The sequence below is a fragment of the Scomber scombrus genome, chromosome 4 (genome assembly GCF_963691925.1).
Source record: "Scomber scombrus chromosome 4, fScoSco1.1, whole genome shotgun sequence".
NCBI classification, from domain to species: Eukaryota; Metazoa; Chordata; class Actinopteri; order Scombriformes; family Scombridae; genus Scomber; species Scomber scombrus.
The window spans coordinates 7,374,836-7,391,790 of NC_084973.1; the positions used below are offsets into that span (position 1 = coordinate 7,374,836).

Below are 16,955 nucleotides of genomic sequence, written 5' to 3' on the forward strand. Positions count from 1 at the left end.
TGTTATTATTATTACACTAAATGAGCACAAGCTGCAATGACAGGTGAATAGTGCAATTTTATGATAAATACAATCACATCTCCCAATGCAAATGTTTCAACATAGGAATGAATAAATTCCAATCTGAAAAAAAAGAAAAAGCAGATACAGCAAAGTGTATGCATATTTTTTCAGAGCACAGCAGATCAATATATTTGTTATTTATATATTTGTTAGTCAATAAGCATTATCCTCAAAAGATTTATTGTCCCTTTGGAAATACAGAAGCATACAATGGTGTTTAAAAAAAGTTTTTTAGTACTTTTAGTATGAGAATGAGAACCATCCCAGCAGCTGTAGCACAGTTACATGCAGAAAGCTACTGTGCCATCTCATAATCCCAAATTTCCCATTTTTTTTAACCCAACTGTATCATTTATCATCTGCTTGTATTTCATGGTTTGCATTTGATATCTCCCATTTTACACTATTTAACAATTATGATGAATTTACAATCATACAAAAAAGGAAGAGTATTTATATATTAACCTCTGGAAACAATTAACTTATCCCCGTAACCATCAAACAGCCATAAAACAAGTTTAACATCGGATTCAGGGGTAGTCATTTTTTTGTAAATAATGTACCAAATGTAACAACAAAATAAACACGTTTGATTGCACCTGCTGTTAGAAATAGTAACATTTCTGCATCATCCTACAACTTGCTCTCTCAGTCAGTTAAGGTCTGATGATCTAGTGTGCAATGTCAGTTGATGCGACCCACATATTTTACAGTAAAATATCTTTCAGTATGGATTTGCACACTCATATACAACAAATTACATCTTGCACACGCCCCTCAGCAGAAATACGTTCATTCAAACCGACAGTCCTTTTACAGTATATTAAAGATTGCTTAAGGCTTTTTTTTCTTTTTGCGTACGAATTACTGCAGTCCATGCTAGACAAAACACCTCCATACATAACTGAGATTAATGTTTTCTTTTTAGAGTTTAAGAACCCAAGGTGATATGGTTACAATAAATGTAAGAAACACTGCATTTTAACGAGGCAATACAAAAAAAACTGACATGTGTGCATGAATTGAAACGTCATGGAAAGGAGTGATGATGTTTCATCACCAACCGCTTACATGTAGCAATGTCAGTTAAATCATACATGAGTGACTTCACTCGTACACAGGCACAAAGAAATGGAAGAACGGTTTGTAGCCAGTGTGGTAGCAGACTAAGATTTTTCTGTCACCAAAACACTTTTTTAAATTGTCAGCCATCATTAAGTAGTGTCAAAGCCACTGATTTAATGTCATGAGGAGAATGATGACTAAATACCGTTTAGTAACTGCCAACCTCAAAGGGGGAAAACTGGCCAAATACAAGTTTATTAACTAGACCGTATTTGTACCTATGGTAACAAAGCACAATATGGAAGATCCTCGTGGAGAGGCTGTCAGATGAGATGTTGTACTTTCCTTAACTCTAAATAAATAAATGTTACAACAGCATAACAAAATATAAACAAACATCAAATAAGGAGGAAAGAATAAAGCTATGGTATAGAAAGTATTACTCTGCGAAAGCACTTCTGTGCTGATGGGAGAACGCCAAATGTTGGCAGCAATTGTTAAGAAAAGAGAAAAGGGAATAAGGGGCTTTAAAAGTGCCTTTGTGGATAAAACTCCACTCTCCCTCTATTGGCCTGAGAAAAAGTTCATCTGTTATGACTGCTGCTGTTCTGCTTCATTGTTATTTTCCGCCGCCATGTTGTTCAGCGGCGTTGACGATTTGGAGATGTTGTTTTGGAGCCCCACTTGAGCCAGTTCCTCCTCTGTGTTTGGCCATGAGCTCATTGACTCATGCACTGTTACTGTGTGTTCCTCCATCTGCTTTTGGAGGCTGTCCATCTCCTCCCTGACAAAAACAAACAAACAAACAAACATTACAGCAGATAATTCAAGGTCTGCCATTTGGACGGCTGCTCAACACTATACAACATTTTAGAACAAGAGAGGATCTTACTTGAGCTGCCGTAGACAGTTGTGCAGGTTGTTGAGGGGCTCCTTGTTAACAGAAGTTGACGGTTTCAGCAACTCATCCAGTAAGGAGGCAGGCACTGGGCAGTCTGGGATCTTTACTGGCGTCACTGGGTTGGATGGGTTCCCCTCACTTTTCAGCTCCATACGTTGCTGTTCAAACAGCACCATCATTACAGGGATATATTTAGTCATTTATCTTCAGCAGACATTTTTTATTTGGCATTTAACTGTCATCACTGGCCTTTTTATCTGTCTACAGTGAGGATGCTTGCTTTGAATGCATTACTCATAGAAATGAATGGTACACCTAGCTGGGTAACAACACAGTAACCAGAAGTCACTGTTGCCAAATGCGAAGAATACTATTTTTAAGATATAATGTTGTGCGACTGCACCTGGTCATAGCTGATATTTTCTGATAAAAAAAGGAGCCCTGATATCAGATTGAATAACAAAATACCAACTGGTTTTGGCCAATAACCTGAATTTAGGTATTTTAATTGGTATCAATAAAGAAAAAGTGGGATAAGTATATTTATGATTGAATTTTCAACTGTAAAATACCCTACTTCATATACTCCATATCTTAAAGAGTACAGGCACACAAGATGAATAACGGTGTATTACCTTCCTTAGACGACTCTGTTTGAGGTCCTGTTTGAGTTGCTGGTTCTGCAGCAGGACAGTCTTCATGCTGTTCCTCAGCTCACCCACTTTGGCTTGCAGCATGAACTTGTCCTTTCTGGTGCCGCTCAGATCCTCCTGCACTGACTCCAGCTCCACCTTGATGTTCTGAGGCAGAAAGAAAGATTTTATAGTTATGAGCCCTTTTAAAAAGCGGCAGGTACTGGTCATGCTCACTTCATCCTCCATCTCACAATAATCTTACAATAATGTAATTCTGTGCATTCTTGCATATAACACAATTTTATTCCTTTTTGAGAGCTTTGCATCTGTATTATACAATCAAACAATGACTTGCCTGCAGAGCTGTCTGTAGGTTGTCCAGCTCCCTGTGGTGGCACTGCTCCATCATCTCCACCTGCTGCTTCTGAGCTTCAATCTCCCTCTGCCTCTGCTCCACCTCCCACTTCAGGTCCTCAACCTGAGCAAGCAGTCAGTGTTAGTGTTTTTGACAGTAACCACACATGCTGGGTCAGAGTAGTACAATTGTATTTTGGAGTTTTATTAGTCATTGTAAAAGCCTTTGAAACAGCATTTAGACGAGTAGAGCCCAAAAATACTTAATTGAAACCCAACGATACAATTATTGATCAGTCAATATTTCAGTTTAATCGTAGCTGGAAGACCTTACCTCTTGGTTAGTGAGTGGCTGCTTTGACAGTTCCTCATCCAGTTGTTTCTGGAGGACCTGGAGCTGAAAGTGGGCCTCAGCTAGCTCCTCCTGGAACCTGGAAACCTCCTGACCATGCTTCTCATCCTGAGCCCTGTAGAGTATGATATATGAGTGATGTAGTAAAGATTCACTATTTTTCTTTTATTTATTCCAATTCCACTATATATATATATATATATATATATATATATATATATATATATATATATATATATATATATATATATATATATATATATATATATATATATATATATAAAGCACATACTCAAGTTTGTGAGCTTCACTCTGCAGAGCTTTGACGAGTTCCTCTTTGGACTGCAGGTCTTTCTTGATCTCAGACAGCTCCAGCATGGCTGCCCTGTAGTGCCGTCTGTTGTGAGCTGCTTCAGCCTTTGCTGCTGCCACCTGAAGGACACATTGCATCATTACAACCCAAACAACCTCAGCAGGGCCACATTCTCCACATCCAAGACTAATGACAAAAAAGACAATTGCCATTACATATATTAAGTATGCATGTAACAATTCAACTCTCTTACATATATTTAAATCACACACTTTTGAGGGAAAAATGAAAATGTTCTGCTGTTTTAGGATTTGAACGTTAAAAGAAGGAGAATACGCCATGCTGATGTTAGGCTGAGAACTCTTACCTGTTCTTTCAGGTCCTTTACTTTGGTTTTCTCTTTCTCCAAGGCAAGCTGTAGAGTTTGCACCACCTGCTTCATTTGCTGGTCCTCTTCCTCTTTACGCTTCAAAACAGCTTGAACCTGAAGAAAATGATCAATGAGAAAACATCCTGAGATTCTTACACACTGTCTAATTTAAAAGTGCATCCATTTCTATCTAAATTTGAATTTCACTGCCACATTTAAAGGCTTTGGCTTACAAGTAACACAACAAAGAAACAAAATGTAATAACAATATAAGATGCTAATTAATTGTTCACCTGTAAGTTGAGCTGGACAAGATCTGCCTCTCTCTTAGCTAAGGCAGATTCCAAAATGTTGGTGTGCTCTCGCAGTGTATTGTGGGACTGTCCCAATCCATCCAGTTTCCCTTTTTCATGTTCTAGCTCAAGTGCTAGCTTCTTGTTAGCATCTTCTAACTTTCGGATTCGCTTCTTGAAGCATCGTGACTCTTGAAGCTGTGGAAAAAATATATACATGAATAGAGTGAAAACAGAAGCCATAAAAAAAGGATAAACAATAATTTCCCATTAGAAATATAGTATGTCGTACCTCATCCTCCAGCTCCATAACTTTCTCCTGGTACTCCTCTAACTCTGTTGAGGTGAGGGTGATCACTTCCTGCAGCTCCTTCTCTAGCATAGTTTTGCTGTTGGTCACGGCCTGCAGCTCAGCCTGCAGAGCCACTATCTTTTCCTGGATCACAAATTAAAAACATGCTGTGTTTCACTGTTTCACTCACTCAACAGGTACAGTTAACCAGAATTATTCACAATGAAAAAATGAATATGCTTGATTCAAAAAAAATTGTCACTGGAGTACAAGGTCAGACTGAAGGCCATCCTGTTGATGTTCTTAAAACAGTTATTTAAAAATAATAATAAAATAATAGCATTCCTAAGAACAAGGTGTAGCATTTACAGCTACAGCCTAATAACTACATATAAGCAGTCCTTTACTTCAATTAGGAACAGTATTTTTTTTTCAGTTTTATTTAGGAGCTCAAAGACTGAAGACTCTTGATTCAAGGCAACCTTTAGAAACACTTTTATAATGGTAATGATTTTACAATGCTTACTGCCTGAAACTCTTTATCAACCTTTATATACATGTATCTATTTTTAGACATTATATTTCCCACCAGTCTTCAACCATGTGAACTTTTCAAGGCACATGGCCTTAAAGGTATACCTTTAAGGCCTGGCTGTTTCCACCATCTGACACCTGGGCTTTGAGTTTGACCAGCTCTGCCTCTGTTGTCTCCTTTTCAGTCAGGGCCTCTTGGAGCCTTCTACTTAGGATGCCCACAGCATTCTCGTACGCCTTATGTTTGGCCTTCATATCCTTCTGAGCGCTGGTCAAATCTGTCCCCAGTCGCTTCATGCGCACCTTCTGCTCAGAGATGGCCCTGTTTCAAGCAAATAAGAACTTACTTTTAAATACACCAATGGAAATAACTTATATTGTTCTGACAACAGACCATATATATATATATATATATGAACACAAGATGTATGTGTAACTTGAATCTAACATGGCAGATTTTTCTTTTTAAGTACAGAGGGAAGAGAACGCGACCACAAGTACCAACTCACATGCAGACAATCTACATGGGGATCAGGAATTGTTAAAGCTATGCCCTGTATTTTTAATTATAAATAGCACTTGACAGAGCTATTCATCATGGTCCAAGTCATAAGTGTGGGCATCATTCAAGCTCTGCAAACCTCAGTGGAGCGTATGACTCACTTTTTGGCTTCGGACTCCATTTTCTCCACCTGTTTCCTCAGGCCCTCGTTCTCCTCTGTCACTGCTGCGAGCTGGCTCTGATCAAACTGCAGAGACTGGGGAGGAAGAACACCGAATGCAACACATTAAAAATAGGATTCAAACAAATATGGCTAACAGTTAACTTACACCTGTTTTACACTACATCCAAAACATTTACTTAACAAATACTGGAAGAATTGAAGTCCTTATAATTACCTGGATCTGGGTTTCAAGCTGATCCCTTTCTGTCTGAATGGCTTGCAGATGGGCTTCCATGTTGCTCATCTGCTCCTGGACTCTCATTACCTCCTGCTGCAATCGGGCCTGCTCCAGTTCTGCCTTCTGCTTCTCCCCCTGAGCACCCAGCAGCTCCTGCTTCAGGTCCTTCACCTCCGTCAACAGACGCTTCTTGGTGGACTTGAGCTCGCTAATCAGCTGGTCTTTGGAGCTGGCATCTCGGCGGTAGGCTTCCACCATCACCTGTGAAGTCATTTACAATGTTTCTTCTGGCTATTATGTATAATCAAACAGTAATGAGGTGAGTATTTTTTTCCTTTATAAGAGCAGTCTCCTTCATGTCTGTCTCAACTCAGACAGTAGGCAAAATGACATTTCACAGCATAGTGATTGCAGGAGAGCATCCTACACTGCATCATCTACAGGCTTCAATGAGATATATTTCACTGAAGAAAAAAGGTAATAAACATAAAGTTGCATAGGCTTCAGCTCCTCAAATAACAAAATTGGGTTTGTTTCTAAAAAGGGAAATACATATTCTCCCCGTATACTTTTGAACACACAGCTTTTTTTTGCCTTTAATAAGCTGCATTTGAGCCCAAACTGGAACACTATGTCTTTATTAGAAACCACACAGTGGAGAGGTGAAAGGAAATGAAGGGGGGAACAAATGGGTACAACATGCTGGAAAGGTCCTGGTCAGGTCCAGTTGTTTAAAATGTCACATAATGCAGAAAGCAGCCTGAATACAATTTGATCAACTAAGATGAATGTTAACGTCTAGAGTCTAAAGTGGGTCTGTGAAAACTGGATGGAAACAAAATACAGTGCACATTTTCTGTCATTCTGTCAATTAACTCCACATTCTTTATGACAGGCTGCCAATGCAAACTGAGCAGCATCCATCATTGCTCAATCCGCCGAGGCGTGTCACCCAGCACTTTGGGCATTCTGCAGATGACAGCCATCTGGCTCCACAATACATCCTCCCACGACAGCTTCAGCCTCAGCCAGCTGGGAGATTCTGACAAGTGTATTTTGTATGTGTATGCAAAGTCTACACTTCCCTGTAGCTTCTACTAACTCCGATAACACAGTCTGATTAATCTGATTTTCAGTTTTTACAACATAATGGAAATGTCTTGTAAAGTGACACACACTGCGTTTCTCCAGAGATATAGCTAATATTATAATTTCATCTTAACGACACTATTGTCTATTAGTGACAATTATTTAGACAGGAGATTCACACTTCACTTACAATCTAATTTCTTGCACAATTTATCTCATAAACTGATGCAGAGTGAAGGGGAGTGCAAGAAAGAAGTGTTACCTTTTGTTGTTGGAACTGCTCCTTCAATTTCTGAGCTTGTTTCTTCAAGGAGCTATTTTCTTGTTGTAGAGTTTCAATCTGTTACAAAGCAAAAGGTCTTCATTATTAACTACTATTTCAACATAGTGATTAGATTAGATTAGTCCTTTATTCATCCTTGATGGGGAAATTTGGGCGTTACAGCATTACAACAGAGAGAACACAAGTAGCTACACAGGACAAATACACAACAGTAAAGTCAATACATAGACAACAGTAAAAATACTACCAATGATGAGAGGGCACCCTGAAAAGAATGTCAGTATTGGTTAATCATAGCTGTGGTTATTCCTCCAGGCAATTCTATATTTTGTTTCTTTTGTGTTTTCATTTTCTTCTTTTGACTAATGAGTCATACACCACTATACAAATCACTCCTGCCATATGTCTCGTACCTGATTGGCTTTGACCTGGACTTCCTGTCTGAGCTGATCCAAGACATCTGAGGCCACCAGGACATCCTCTCCAAGCCGCTCGGCGCCCTCGTCCAGTTGGCTCTTGTCTGCCCGCGCTGCCTGCAGTGCTACCTCCAGAACGATCTTTTCATTCTGCAGGAACTGGATGTTGTCATCCTTGGCGCTGCTGTCTGTCTGCAGCTCGGCCAGCTGGGCCTCCAGCTCCAGGTAGCGAGCCTCGAGCTGGTTGATGGACTGCTCTTTGGTGTGCAGGTTCTCCTGAGTGTTTGTCAGCTGGCACATCAGCTCCAGATGTTCTTTCTGGAGTGATTGCAGCTGCATGTCTTTCTGGGAAAGGGTCAATTTCATCTAAAGGAAGATAGAATGTGGGAGGCAGTTCAGAGCACAATGCAACAATAATTTTAGCGCCTTACAAGAAAAACTAATGATTCATGTGTACATTTATCTAACTCATTCACTTATTTTTATTCCAACAATAACCACGTTTTTACTTCAGTCATTTTTTGATGATGAGCAAATGAGGTTATATAATCATCTCCAATAGAACAATTAACACACTATGTTACTTTTAGAATGACTACCTGCTCTAGTTCCCTTTCCAGGGCGCTGGCTGTGTTGGCAAGTTTTATTAAGTGTTCTCGTTCCTCCTCAAACTCGTCTAGTTTGTGCTGCAGGTCGTCTTCCACCATAGATTTGGCATCCTGGATCTGCTTGTAGGCAGCTTCCTGGGTCATCATGTCAGCCTGCATCGAAGACAGTTTAAGGGGTTAACAAATAGGTTGTTAAAAAATAAGTTGATTTAAAAATATAGCTGAACAAAATTAACAAAATATTACATCAATAGCATTCAAATGAATAGTGATCATTTTAGAAAGGTTTTATTTAGTTTTATTTAAGGTCCTTGGATCAATAATGACCTTCAGGTACTGTTCCCTGAGTGGATGTATAGACATTACATTGAAAACTGACAATGGCAAATTCAGAAAGGGATGTCATTGAATATACCTCAATGCTCTGCAGCTGAACAGCAATCCGCTCCTTTTCTTTGATAGAGCGGTGTTGGGTCTCATTGAGTTGGTGCGACAGTGTCACATTCTCCAGCTTCAGATGTTCCAGGGCGCCAATATGGGTCATCTGTCCAGCCTGTGAGAGACAAAAACAACAAAACTGTCATGTGAGCCAGCATCTCTTGACCGTTGTCTTGACGACCAAACCGGCTGCATCAGCATCAATCTTACCTGCATGTTGGCCATTTCGCTTTGCAGACGTACTCTCGCCTCCTGTGCCAGGGCGAGCTGCTGCTGGTACCACTGTCTGACCTGCTGGAGTGAGTCTATTTCAGCCTGCGAGGTCTTCAGTCGGCTCTGGAGGGTGCCTCGCTCCAGCTGGACCTGTTGAAGCTGGCTCTGGAGACCACCCATCTGCTGACGCAAGTCCTGAACTGCAACGTGTAAAATAAAAACATTTCATTTCGTGCAGTAATGGTCACCCCAACATCATCATGGGTGGCTTGTTGAATCAAAGCACCTTTAGAGATGCTGACTATTTAATGGTACGCTCAGTTCTGGGTCTACATCTCTCACCCGTATTGTCCCTTGAAGTCACAGTGTTTTGCATCTCCTCCACCTTCCCCATTAGCCTGTTGTACTGGTCTTCAGCCACCTTCAGGTCGTTGCTCAAAGAAGTCAGACTGGCGTTCTTGTTCTCCAGACTGCCCTGGAGCTCCACCATGGCCTTTTCTAACTGGCCGCAGCTCTGCCGCAGTGTTCCGATCTCTGTAGCAAAGGTGCTCTGCTTCACCTGGCTAGCCTGAGCCTCCACCTTCTTCGCCTCCAGCTGAGCATTCACTGTAGCAAGCTGGGCCTGAAGCTCGGTCTTCTCCTTGAGAGCCTGGAGGACAGGAAGGACTGGTCAGCATGTATGCCCAATCACTCTGTGTTTCCAGTGTGTCCTAAAATTGGTGGCCTGTCCATGTAATTTAATTTAATTCAATTTAATTCAATTTAATTCAATTTAATTCAATTTTATTTTATTCAATTCAATTCACTTAAGTGTAATTTAACAGCCATCAAGCTAAGTTTGATCATTGTGGTAAATGAGGCTGTGTCTTGTATAAGTAGATGAAAATGGTATATGATTGATTATATTGCTGACTTTATTTTTAATTAGCTGAATGTATGCTCTATTTATGCAAACTATAACTGGCCCTGTTAGTATACAAATGATAAAATCTCACTTATCCTTCTAGTAACGGTATTATCTACAATGTAGATGTATGTCTTCTAAGATATGCTCTTGGGTAAGCATTTACAATACATAAGAAGTACCATCAGTCAATCAATCAATAAACTGCCAAGAAAAACCTTACATATTTTGTTTAAGATTCTGTCTTTCATTTCAATCATTTTTGAGGATGCAGTTTCTACCGGGTTTGTATTTGATTATATTTGTCCCTGTTATTTTGTCCACTACAGTGCAGAATGTGTATGTACGAGGCGCTTTATGCAGTAGGAAAAAAAAATCTGATTGAAGAAATCAATGTTATATAACCTGATTGGCCTCAGATGACAGGGACTCCAGCTGGCCCTCCAGTCTCATTTTCTCTTTCAGCACTTGCAGCATTTCATCATGGCCCATCACAGAACTCTCCAAAGACACACTGAAAAAATGCAAATAACATCACTGTTCAAATGATTTGATTCATTAACAAATTTACACAAGTAATGAACTACTTTAAGTGAGTAATAAACAGGTTAATTATTTTTATTCTGTTCCGATCTGATATTGACAAATACCTGCTAGAGAAACTGTCCCTGCGGCTGCGAGGCTCAGCTGTTCCCTCTCTTTCCTGCTCCAGCTCCAGAAGGTGCTGCTCTTCGCTGGCTGCCTGCAGCACCTCTTGCAGGGAGGGGAACTGACCCATGGCCTCTGGAGCAATCTCCCTCCCCTCCACCGAGTAGGGCCCCTGCTGCCTTTCCACTGCGGCGGACAACATTCCGTATGTCCCCCTGGTAGACACACTGCTGTAAGACGAGCTGTCACTGTCGTTGCCATCATTCCCAGGCCTTGTACCCGATTCGCTGCCGTCAATTTCGGAGACATTGTCCCCGCCCTGGAGCGAAGCCCCAGGCTGTCCTTCTGCCTCAGAAGTGCTGTACTCTGACATCACGCTGACCTCGGAGAGAGTGGACACTGAGCTGATGGTGGACTGGAGGGAGCCCATGCTGTTGTCTGCTGTCCTTACTCCACCTCCTCCCCCACCTCCGCCGTCATTCTCAGGAGACTTATAATCAGCCAAGGAGTGGATCTTGCTTGGGCGGGGTGACCTGGACTTCCTCTCCTTGGAAGGGGGAATTCCCAAACTGCCCAGTTTGGGACCACGGGGGACACTGGTCCTCAAGAAGGAATACTCCGTGGTCATGGCGACAGTGTTGGCCCTGGGCAGAGCCTCAGGATGCAGCATTAACTCTGGATCCAGGGTGCTGAACCGCCTGTTTTTGGGGGTGCTGCGGTGAGACTGGAAACAGACAGAAAAGAAAAAAAAACAAAGATGCTGTTATCCTGACAATATCTGACACAAGTAGAAGCCCAACTGGAGGAGAACAGGAGACAAACTGTGACAAATGCTGGACAATCTGTCAAGCTTAAAAGTTATACTATCCAAGAAAATAGCAGGTTTAGCAGCAGACGTGAGCTGAGTGTACAAGCATAAACGAATGCCATAAAGTAGTTACAACATCAAATAATTGTCTAATTGCAGAAATTTCAAATAATCACCGTAATTTATCAACTGATTTCCCAACTAGGGGCTTTCTTTGTTCCTAATTTCCTCCACATGTGTTCATTATTTTGTGATATATTGCTTTAACAGACAGATGGGTTAAAATGGGGAATGCAACAGTGGCTGCGAAAACAAGATAATATTGAAGGCAAACACTGTAGAAGGCTAACCTGCTTACATATTAATTCGTGATGAAGTGTTGTCCTGAACCTGACTCCATTCACTCACCCTCTCCTTATGTCTCTGCACTCTGTACTGTTTGAGTTGCTCCTCCAGGCGCCGGCGAGCCTCCAGGCGAATCTTCTCCTCATTCTCCATCTCCAGTGATGGCTTCTGGTTGGCTACAGAGAGAGTACATTAAGCCAAAAAGAAGAACGTTCCCCCATCATAAGAAATGTATTATATTCCTGTAACAGGTGAGTCCAAGCAATGCTGAGCTTTAGGTTACATTGCTGATCAGACATAGCTGAGTGTAAAGGCTTATATGATTTATATGGTATATGGTGGAGAGTGAAGCTACCTGGAATCCTGTCCTCAAGTAATAAAATAAACTAATTATTCAAATAGGAGTTGGGCAGGAAACAAGATCCGTGGGCAGGAAACAAGCTTTTTTTAATACAAGCTACAGAAACCTATAAGTCACAAGCTGCACCTGCAATACTTGACAGCTACTGCAGATTTTTAGAGCAGACGGCTATGTAGCTACTGTACATGGTAGTATATCATTTTACATATCTACACTCATCATTCAAATGACAAAACTTTTTCATGACCTACTGTGCCTGGTAGAGCAAACTGACAAACCAGCCACATTAAAAACTGTAACATCATCATTTTACAAGTTTTTCTGGTTTTAGGTCAATGTGTAGGTTTGCACTACACTGTATTATTGTTTGGATCTGCATGGTCAGTTCACTTGAAAAGCTTCACTTCAGACAGTAATGCTACAGCTATGCAGCTAGTATTGACATATGTTGAATAAAGTCTTTCATAAACACATTAAACACATTTACATTGGATTAGTCATAAGCATGTGACATCAAGGACACTTTACTATTAGATCCTTTGTGTGTCGCTATATGTGGAAGTCACCAAAATCACCACAGTTAGTGTCAGATTTCATGTGAAAAAGCTTGAAAATATTACATTTCATCATTACGAACAAGGCCACTCTGCCTCACATTAAAATACAACCAAAAAGATAACACAACAGAGGGATTAGTACCAAAAACACAGCCATTAGTCCAAACACGGTTCCAAAAACAGCACCCACACCAATATCTAATCAAGCAACAAACAAATGCCTACGGGAGTTACAGAAAAAAAAAGGTAGACTCAAACAACTTGAAGAAATTCCCACTGAATCAATCTGTTTGGAGAACTCACAGACACGGGAGTTAACAAAAGGATGTGTATATGATCCAAACAAAGCAAAACATCCCACAGCAAAATGAGGTTAAAATAATGCAGGGGAGGAGGGGGAGGAGGGCGGGTGTAGAGGGGCCACTTGCTCAACACAAGTTTATGCTTACACAATTCAGTCTCCTGCATAGGCATACTGAGTCTGAGCGACTGCAATGCATCACCCTTGTGAACCGTGACCTCAGCACTAGCCCCCTCAGACTTCTCTAGCATCATGGGTGGATAAGCAGCCACACCTGGGGAGGGCTCTTGGGTCTGGGAGTTGACAGGGGTGCTGGTGCTCTGAGGAGGGGCTGTCGGACGCAGGGGCCCATTCAGATGGGTGTCCCCTGCAGAACCCAAGCCCTCTGCCAGTCCGTCTCCGTTTGGCATCCCATCTGACCTGACGGGACCTGAAAAAGAAAGGGTGAAGAAAAGCCTGGAGGAATGTGCCAATTGAGTCATGATCAGGTATTGTGAGCCAGACCGCGGAGAGAACGTGATTCTGTTGGAAAACTGGCTGGGCAACTTTGTCAAACTATCTCAATTCATCCCTTTAGCTGCACCTATTCCTTGTGTCTAGGAGCACCATTACCAGGCTTATCTTTCAAGACAAAGACCTTAAAATACAAATGACAGAGTTTAATGTTCTCAGGCACCACAGCATTAGTTTTAAATTCATATAATACTTAATTCAACACATTGTACACATTTCCTCCTGGACAACTTTTCAGGCTCACAAATCTTTCCTCGTTTTAATCCCTGAAATTAGAAAGTTTTGTAATATATAAGCCCACCTGCTGCCTGAAGAGAAACACCACTGATTTAACACATAAAAAACACATTAGCAAAGAGGAGTACTACTCAACCTATGCAAACAGTTGTATGTCTTTATTGGTTCTGGGGGGAGAGACAAATAACCCCCTGTGATGCCACCGGTCAGGCTATCTGTGTCTATGCCACATCGATTTTGACCTTCATTTTTGAAAAATCTGTCTCTCATGTGCCCTCCTTCCCCTCCCAACTTTATGAACTTATGCAACCAAAAATATTATTTCAGTCATCTCTTTCTCTTAAAGCTTAAGTGCTATGTCAAATAGAAGCATAGTTGTCAACTATTAAATTAACTGGCAACTATTTTCATAATTGATTAATAGTTTTGAGTCATTTTTTAAGACAAAAATATCCTAATTGTCTGATTCCAGGTACTTAAATGTAAATATTTCCTGGTTTCTTTAGTCTTCTCTAACAGTGCACTGAATATCTTTAGTTTGTGGACTGTTATGAAAAAAACAAGATACATTTGCCTTTTGGGAGTGATGGACATTTTTCACCATTTTGTGACATTTTATAGACCAAGCAACTAATCAGTTAATCAAAAAAAATAATCAACAAGTTAATCTATAATGAGAACAACTGTAGTTGTGATGATGACTAAGAATTCAGCTCAGCTACTTAACACATCAGTTCAAAGAGCTGTGTAGCATGGAGCACACGAAGGCCTCGGGCCTTGTAGTAGCCACAAAACAGGCCATGCATGGCAGGATACAAGTGTTAGATACAAGAGATAGTAATATTATGCCTAAAGGGGGGGGGGATTAACTTTTCAGATAGGAGAGTGGAGTTGGAAACAAGCATATCACAGCATGAGGAGAGACATTCTAATATGAATATATTTAAAAAATGATTTCCAGGCTATGTCTCTCTATGTCAAGTCACCACTGTGAATTCACACTGGGCAGTGAACTCACAACAGTCAGCATTTACTGTCATGTGTTCACAGGAAGGAAATTAATATTGATAACAAAGACACAGCGCTGAAATATTAGTAAAAGCAATACTTCGACCTGTGTTGTGTAATATTACCAAAGCAAGCATATGTTTTCATTATTTAATGAAACATGTAATAAAATCTAAATATATATTACAAACCTGTCCACAGACATCCAAACTGTTTCAGTCGTTTTCATTTTAATTAAGCTGACAAATATTCTTCTTTATCATCAGGACCAGGCTGCTCTACAGGGCTGCAGCCTGCAGGCATTGCATAATGTACCATTCATTGCATATATATTGCCTTTTTTCTTTCAGTATCACAGCACTACCACTTCATGGTTGCCACATTTTGTTTTGTTTTTCCACTGAAAAGGTAATGAGTGAGGGGGTGGTGTCACATGAAGATAAGATACCAGCACAAACCCTTAAATACAATCTATAAAGCATCAGTACTCACCATTATGAAGACCCCCATTAGTTTTTTGAGGGTTCTGAAGCCCTTGTTGCTTCACTTGTGTTTCACTTTCCACAGCATGAACTTCAGCCTCTTTGGATTTTAAAGTGATGTGATCTTGATCAGTGTTAATCTCCATTTGAGCGTCTTCAGAATGATTCATGTCCATTTACTGTGAAAAACTGAGTAGACAGTGCTGCTGGTGGGCCCCTTCGGAAAGAAGTTCTCACAACACCATCTTCTTAGGAGGCCGGTGAGCTGGGAGCATGCCAATGTTCAGGAATGCTTCTGAAAACAAACCCAAATAAGAAAATGTTGAGTTTAACACCTGGCACTTGTACAGAGAATATAACACATGATGAAGATCCATACACATTACAGAATAAGCTGTAACTCCTCACCAGTGATTCCTTATGGGCGGTAATAATGTTATGTAACAACACAGCATGCTTTAATTAAACCATAAGCCAGAGTCAAGGGCTAACAAGCTGGCTTGGTAGTTAAGTAGATTGTGTCGTGTTAAATTTACATTTACAAGCTAGTTACGGTGACTTCCTTCATTTGTTTTAAAGGAACACTGCGGACAAATCTGAAAGGACTAAAGTCGCAGTTTCATATCCCCTCTTTATAGACTGATGTGTAGGTAGTTAAGAATGAATTAATTAGTTAGGGAATGTGTACAATGTGCCAATAACGCAAAGAGATAAGCCTCATCAACCAGCCAACAGTAGTATCAACTCAAGCCTTTCAGCTGTCAGCTTTAGTTTAGACAGCAGAAAACATAACTGGTCCTGAATTGCATTTGTTGCACCACTGTCAAAAGATATGCAGCTGTCAGGGTGAATTAATGCGGCAGTGTTATTATTATTCGAAACATCATAATGCACAAGTACGTTTCAAATAAGTTAGTCACTGTGTGCTAGTCATTTAAGGCAATGATGATAACCCTTAACTCTGATTGTCTGACATTAGCTTGGTTACTTTGCTAGCCGCTTTTCAGCAGGGTTTCACACCGTCTAGCTGCAGTCAACAGTTTAGATGTCATTAGAAATTAAATGAAGAGCGTCATTGACAAACATGAATACATACGCTGTTGTGATGTCCGCCGTGCTCATTTAACTCAAATGACTAATATAATGACAAAGATGACAGACGAGCTCACACGGGTTAAAACGTCGTGTTTACTGTACGACGGGACCTGTCAAGCTAACTTAGATTTGCTAACGCTAACTAGCTAGCTAGAATAACCAGCGCCTTTGTAGACGTGTGATTTTTAAATATTTTCAGATAACATTGTGTCGCTCAATTACGTTACAGACTCTATGTGTTAACTATAAAATGACAAATTGGGAAAATGTCACGAAAAGACAATAAAGGCTCACCTTTTTGCGAGCTTCGCCTTTTACTACGTGGCTGTTTGGATTCCGTCCCTTTATCAGTCCGACTAGAAACAGTGGGTGCAAACAATACATCTATGTAGGAGGGGAACCAAATACAGCCTGACAGCCAGGCGACCGAGCGCCCACTGTATACACTCACTGTGTTCAGTACAATCATTCATTCTTTTAATGATCTAAGATAATCTTATAACGAAAACATATGGCAATGATAAATGTGTTAGACGACCTATAATATAGAACGAGCACTATCACAGGGATGAAT

The 16,955-nt window shown here is 40.6% G+C and overlaps 1 protein-coding gene across 3 annotated transcripts; it reads right to left on the reverse strand.

Annotated features, from left to right (window-relative positions):
- Window positions 1–37: 37 nt before the first annotated feature.
- On the reverse strand, window positions 38–16,721 carry golga3 (golgin A3). Of its 3 annotated transcripts, none has more exons than XM_062417625.1 (24): window positions 16,676–16,721; window positions 15,297–15,581; window positions 13,321–13,476; window positions 11,891–12,003; window positions 10,677–11,398; window positions 10,432–10,540; window positions 9,465–9,771; window positions 9,120–9,322; window positions 8,887–9,024; window positions 8,463–8,624; window positions 7,861–8,229; window positions 7,427–7,504; window positions 6,073–6,336; window positions 5,836–5,930; window positions 5,278–5,494; window positions 4,639–4,782; window positions 4,347–4,544; window positions 4,051–4,167; window positions 3,663–3,802; window positions 3,353–3,485; window positions 3,020–3,142; window positions 2,665–2,829; window positions 2,021–2,187; window positions 38–1,912 (listed from the first exon to the last, which is right to left on the reverse strand). In XM_062417625.1, the coding sequence occupies exons 2-24, from the start codon at window positions 15,460–15,462 to the stop codon at window positions 1,720–1,722; spliced, it is 4,479 nt and encodes a 1,492-aa protein (XP_062273609.1). In that variant the 5' UTR covers window positions 15,463–15,581; window positions 16,676–16,721; the 3' UTR covers window positions 38–1,719. The 3 variants fall into 3 exon arrangements, with proteins under 3 accessions (XP_062273609.1, XP_062273608.1, XP_062273610.1); XM_062417624.1 differs by having other exon boundaries at window positions 13,195–13,476; XM_062417626.1 differs by lacking the exon at window positions 13,321–13,476.
- Between the last annotated feature and the right edge of the window lie 234 nt (window positions 16,722–16,955).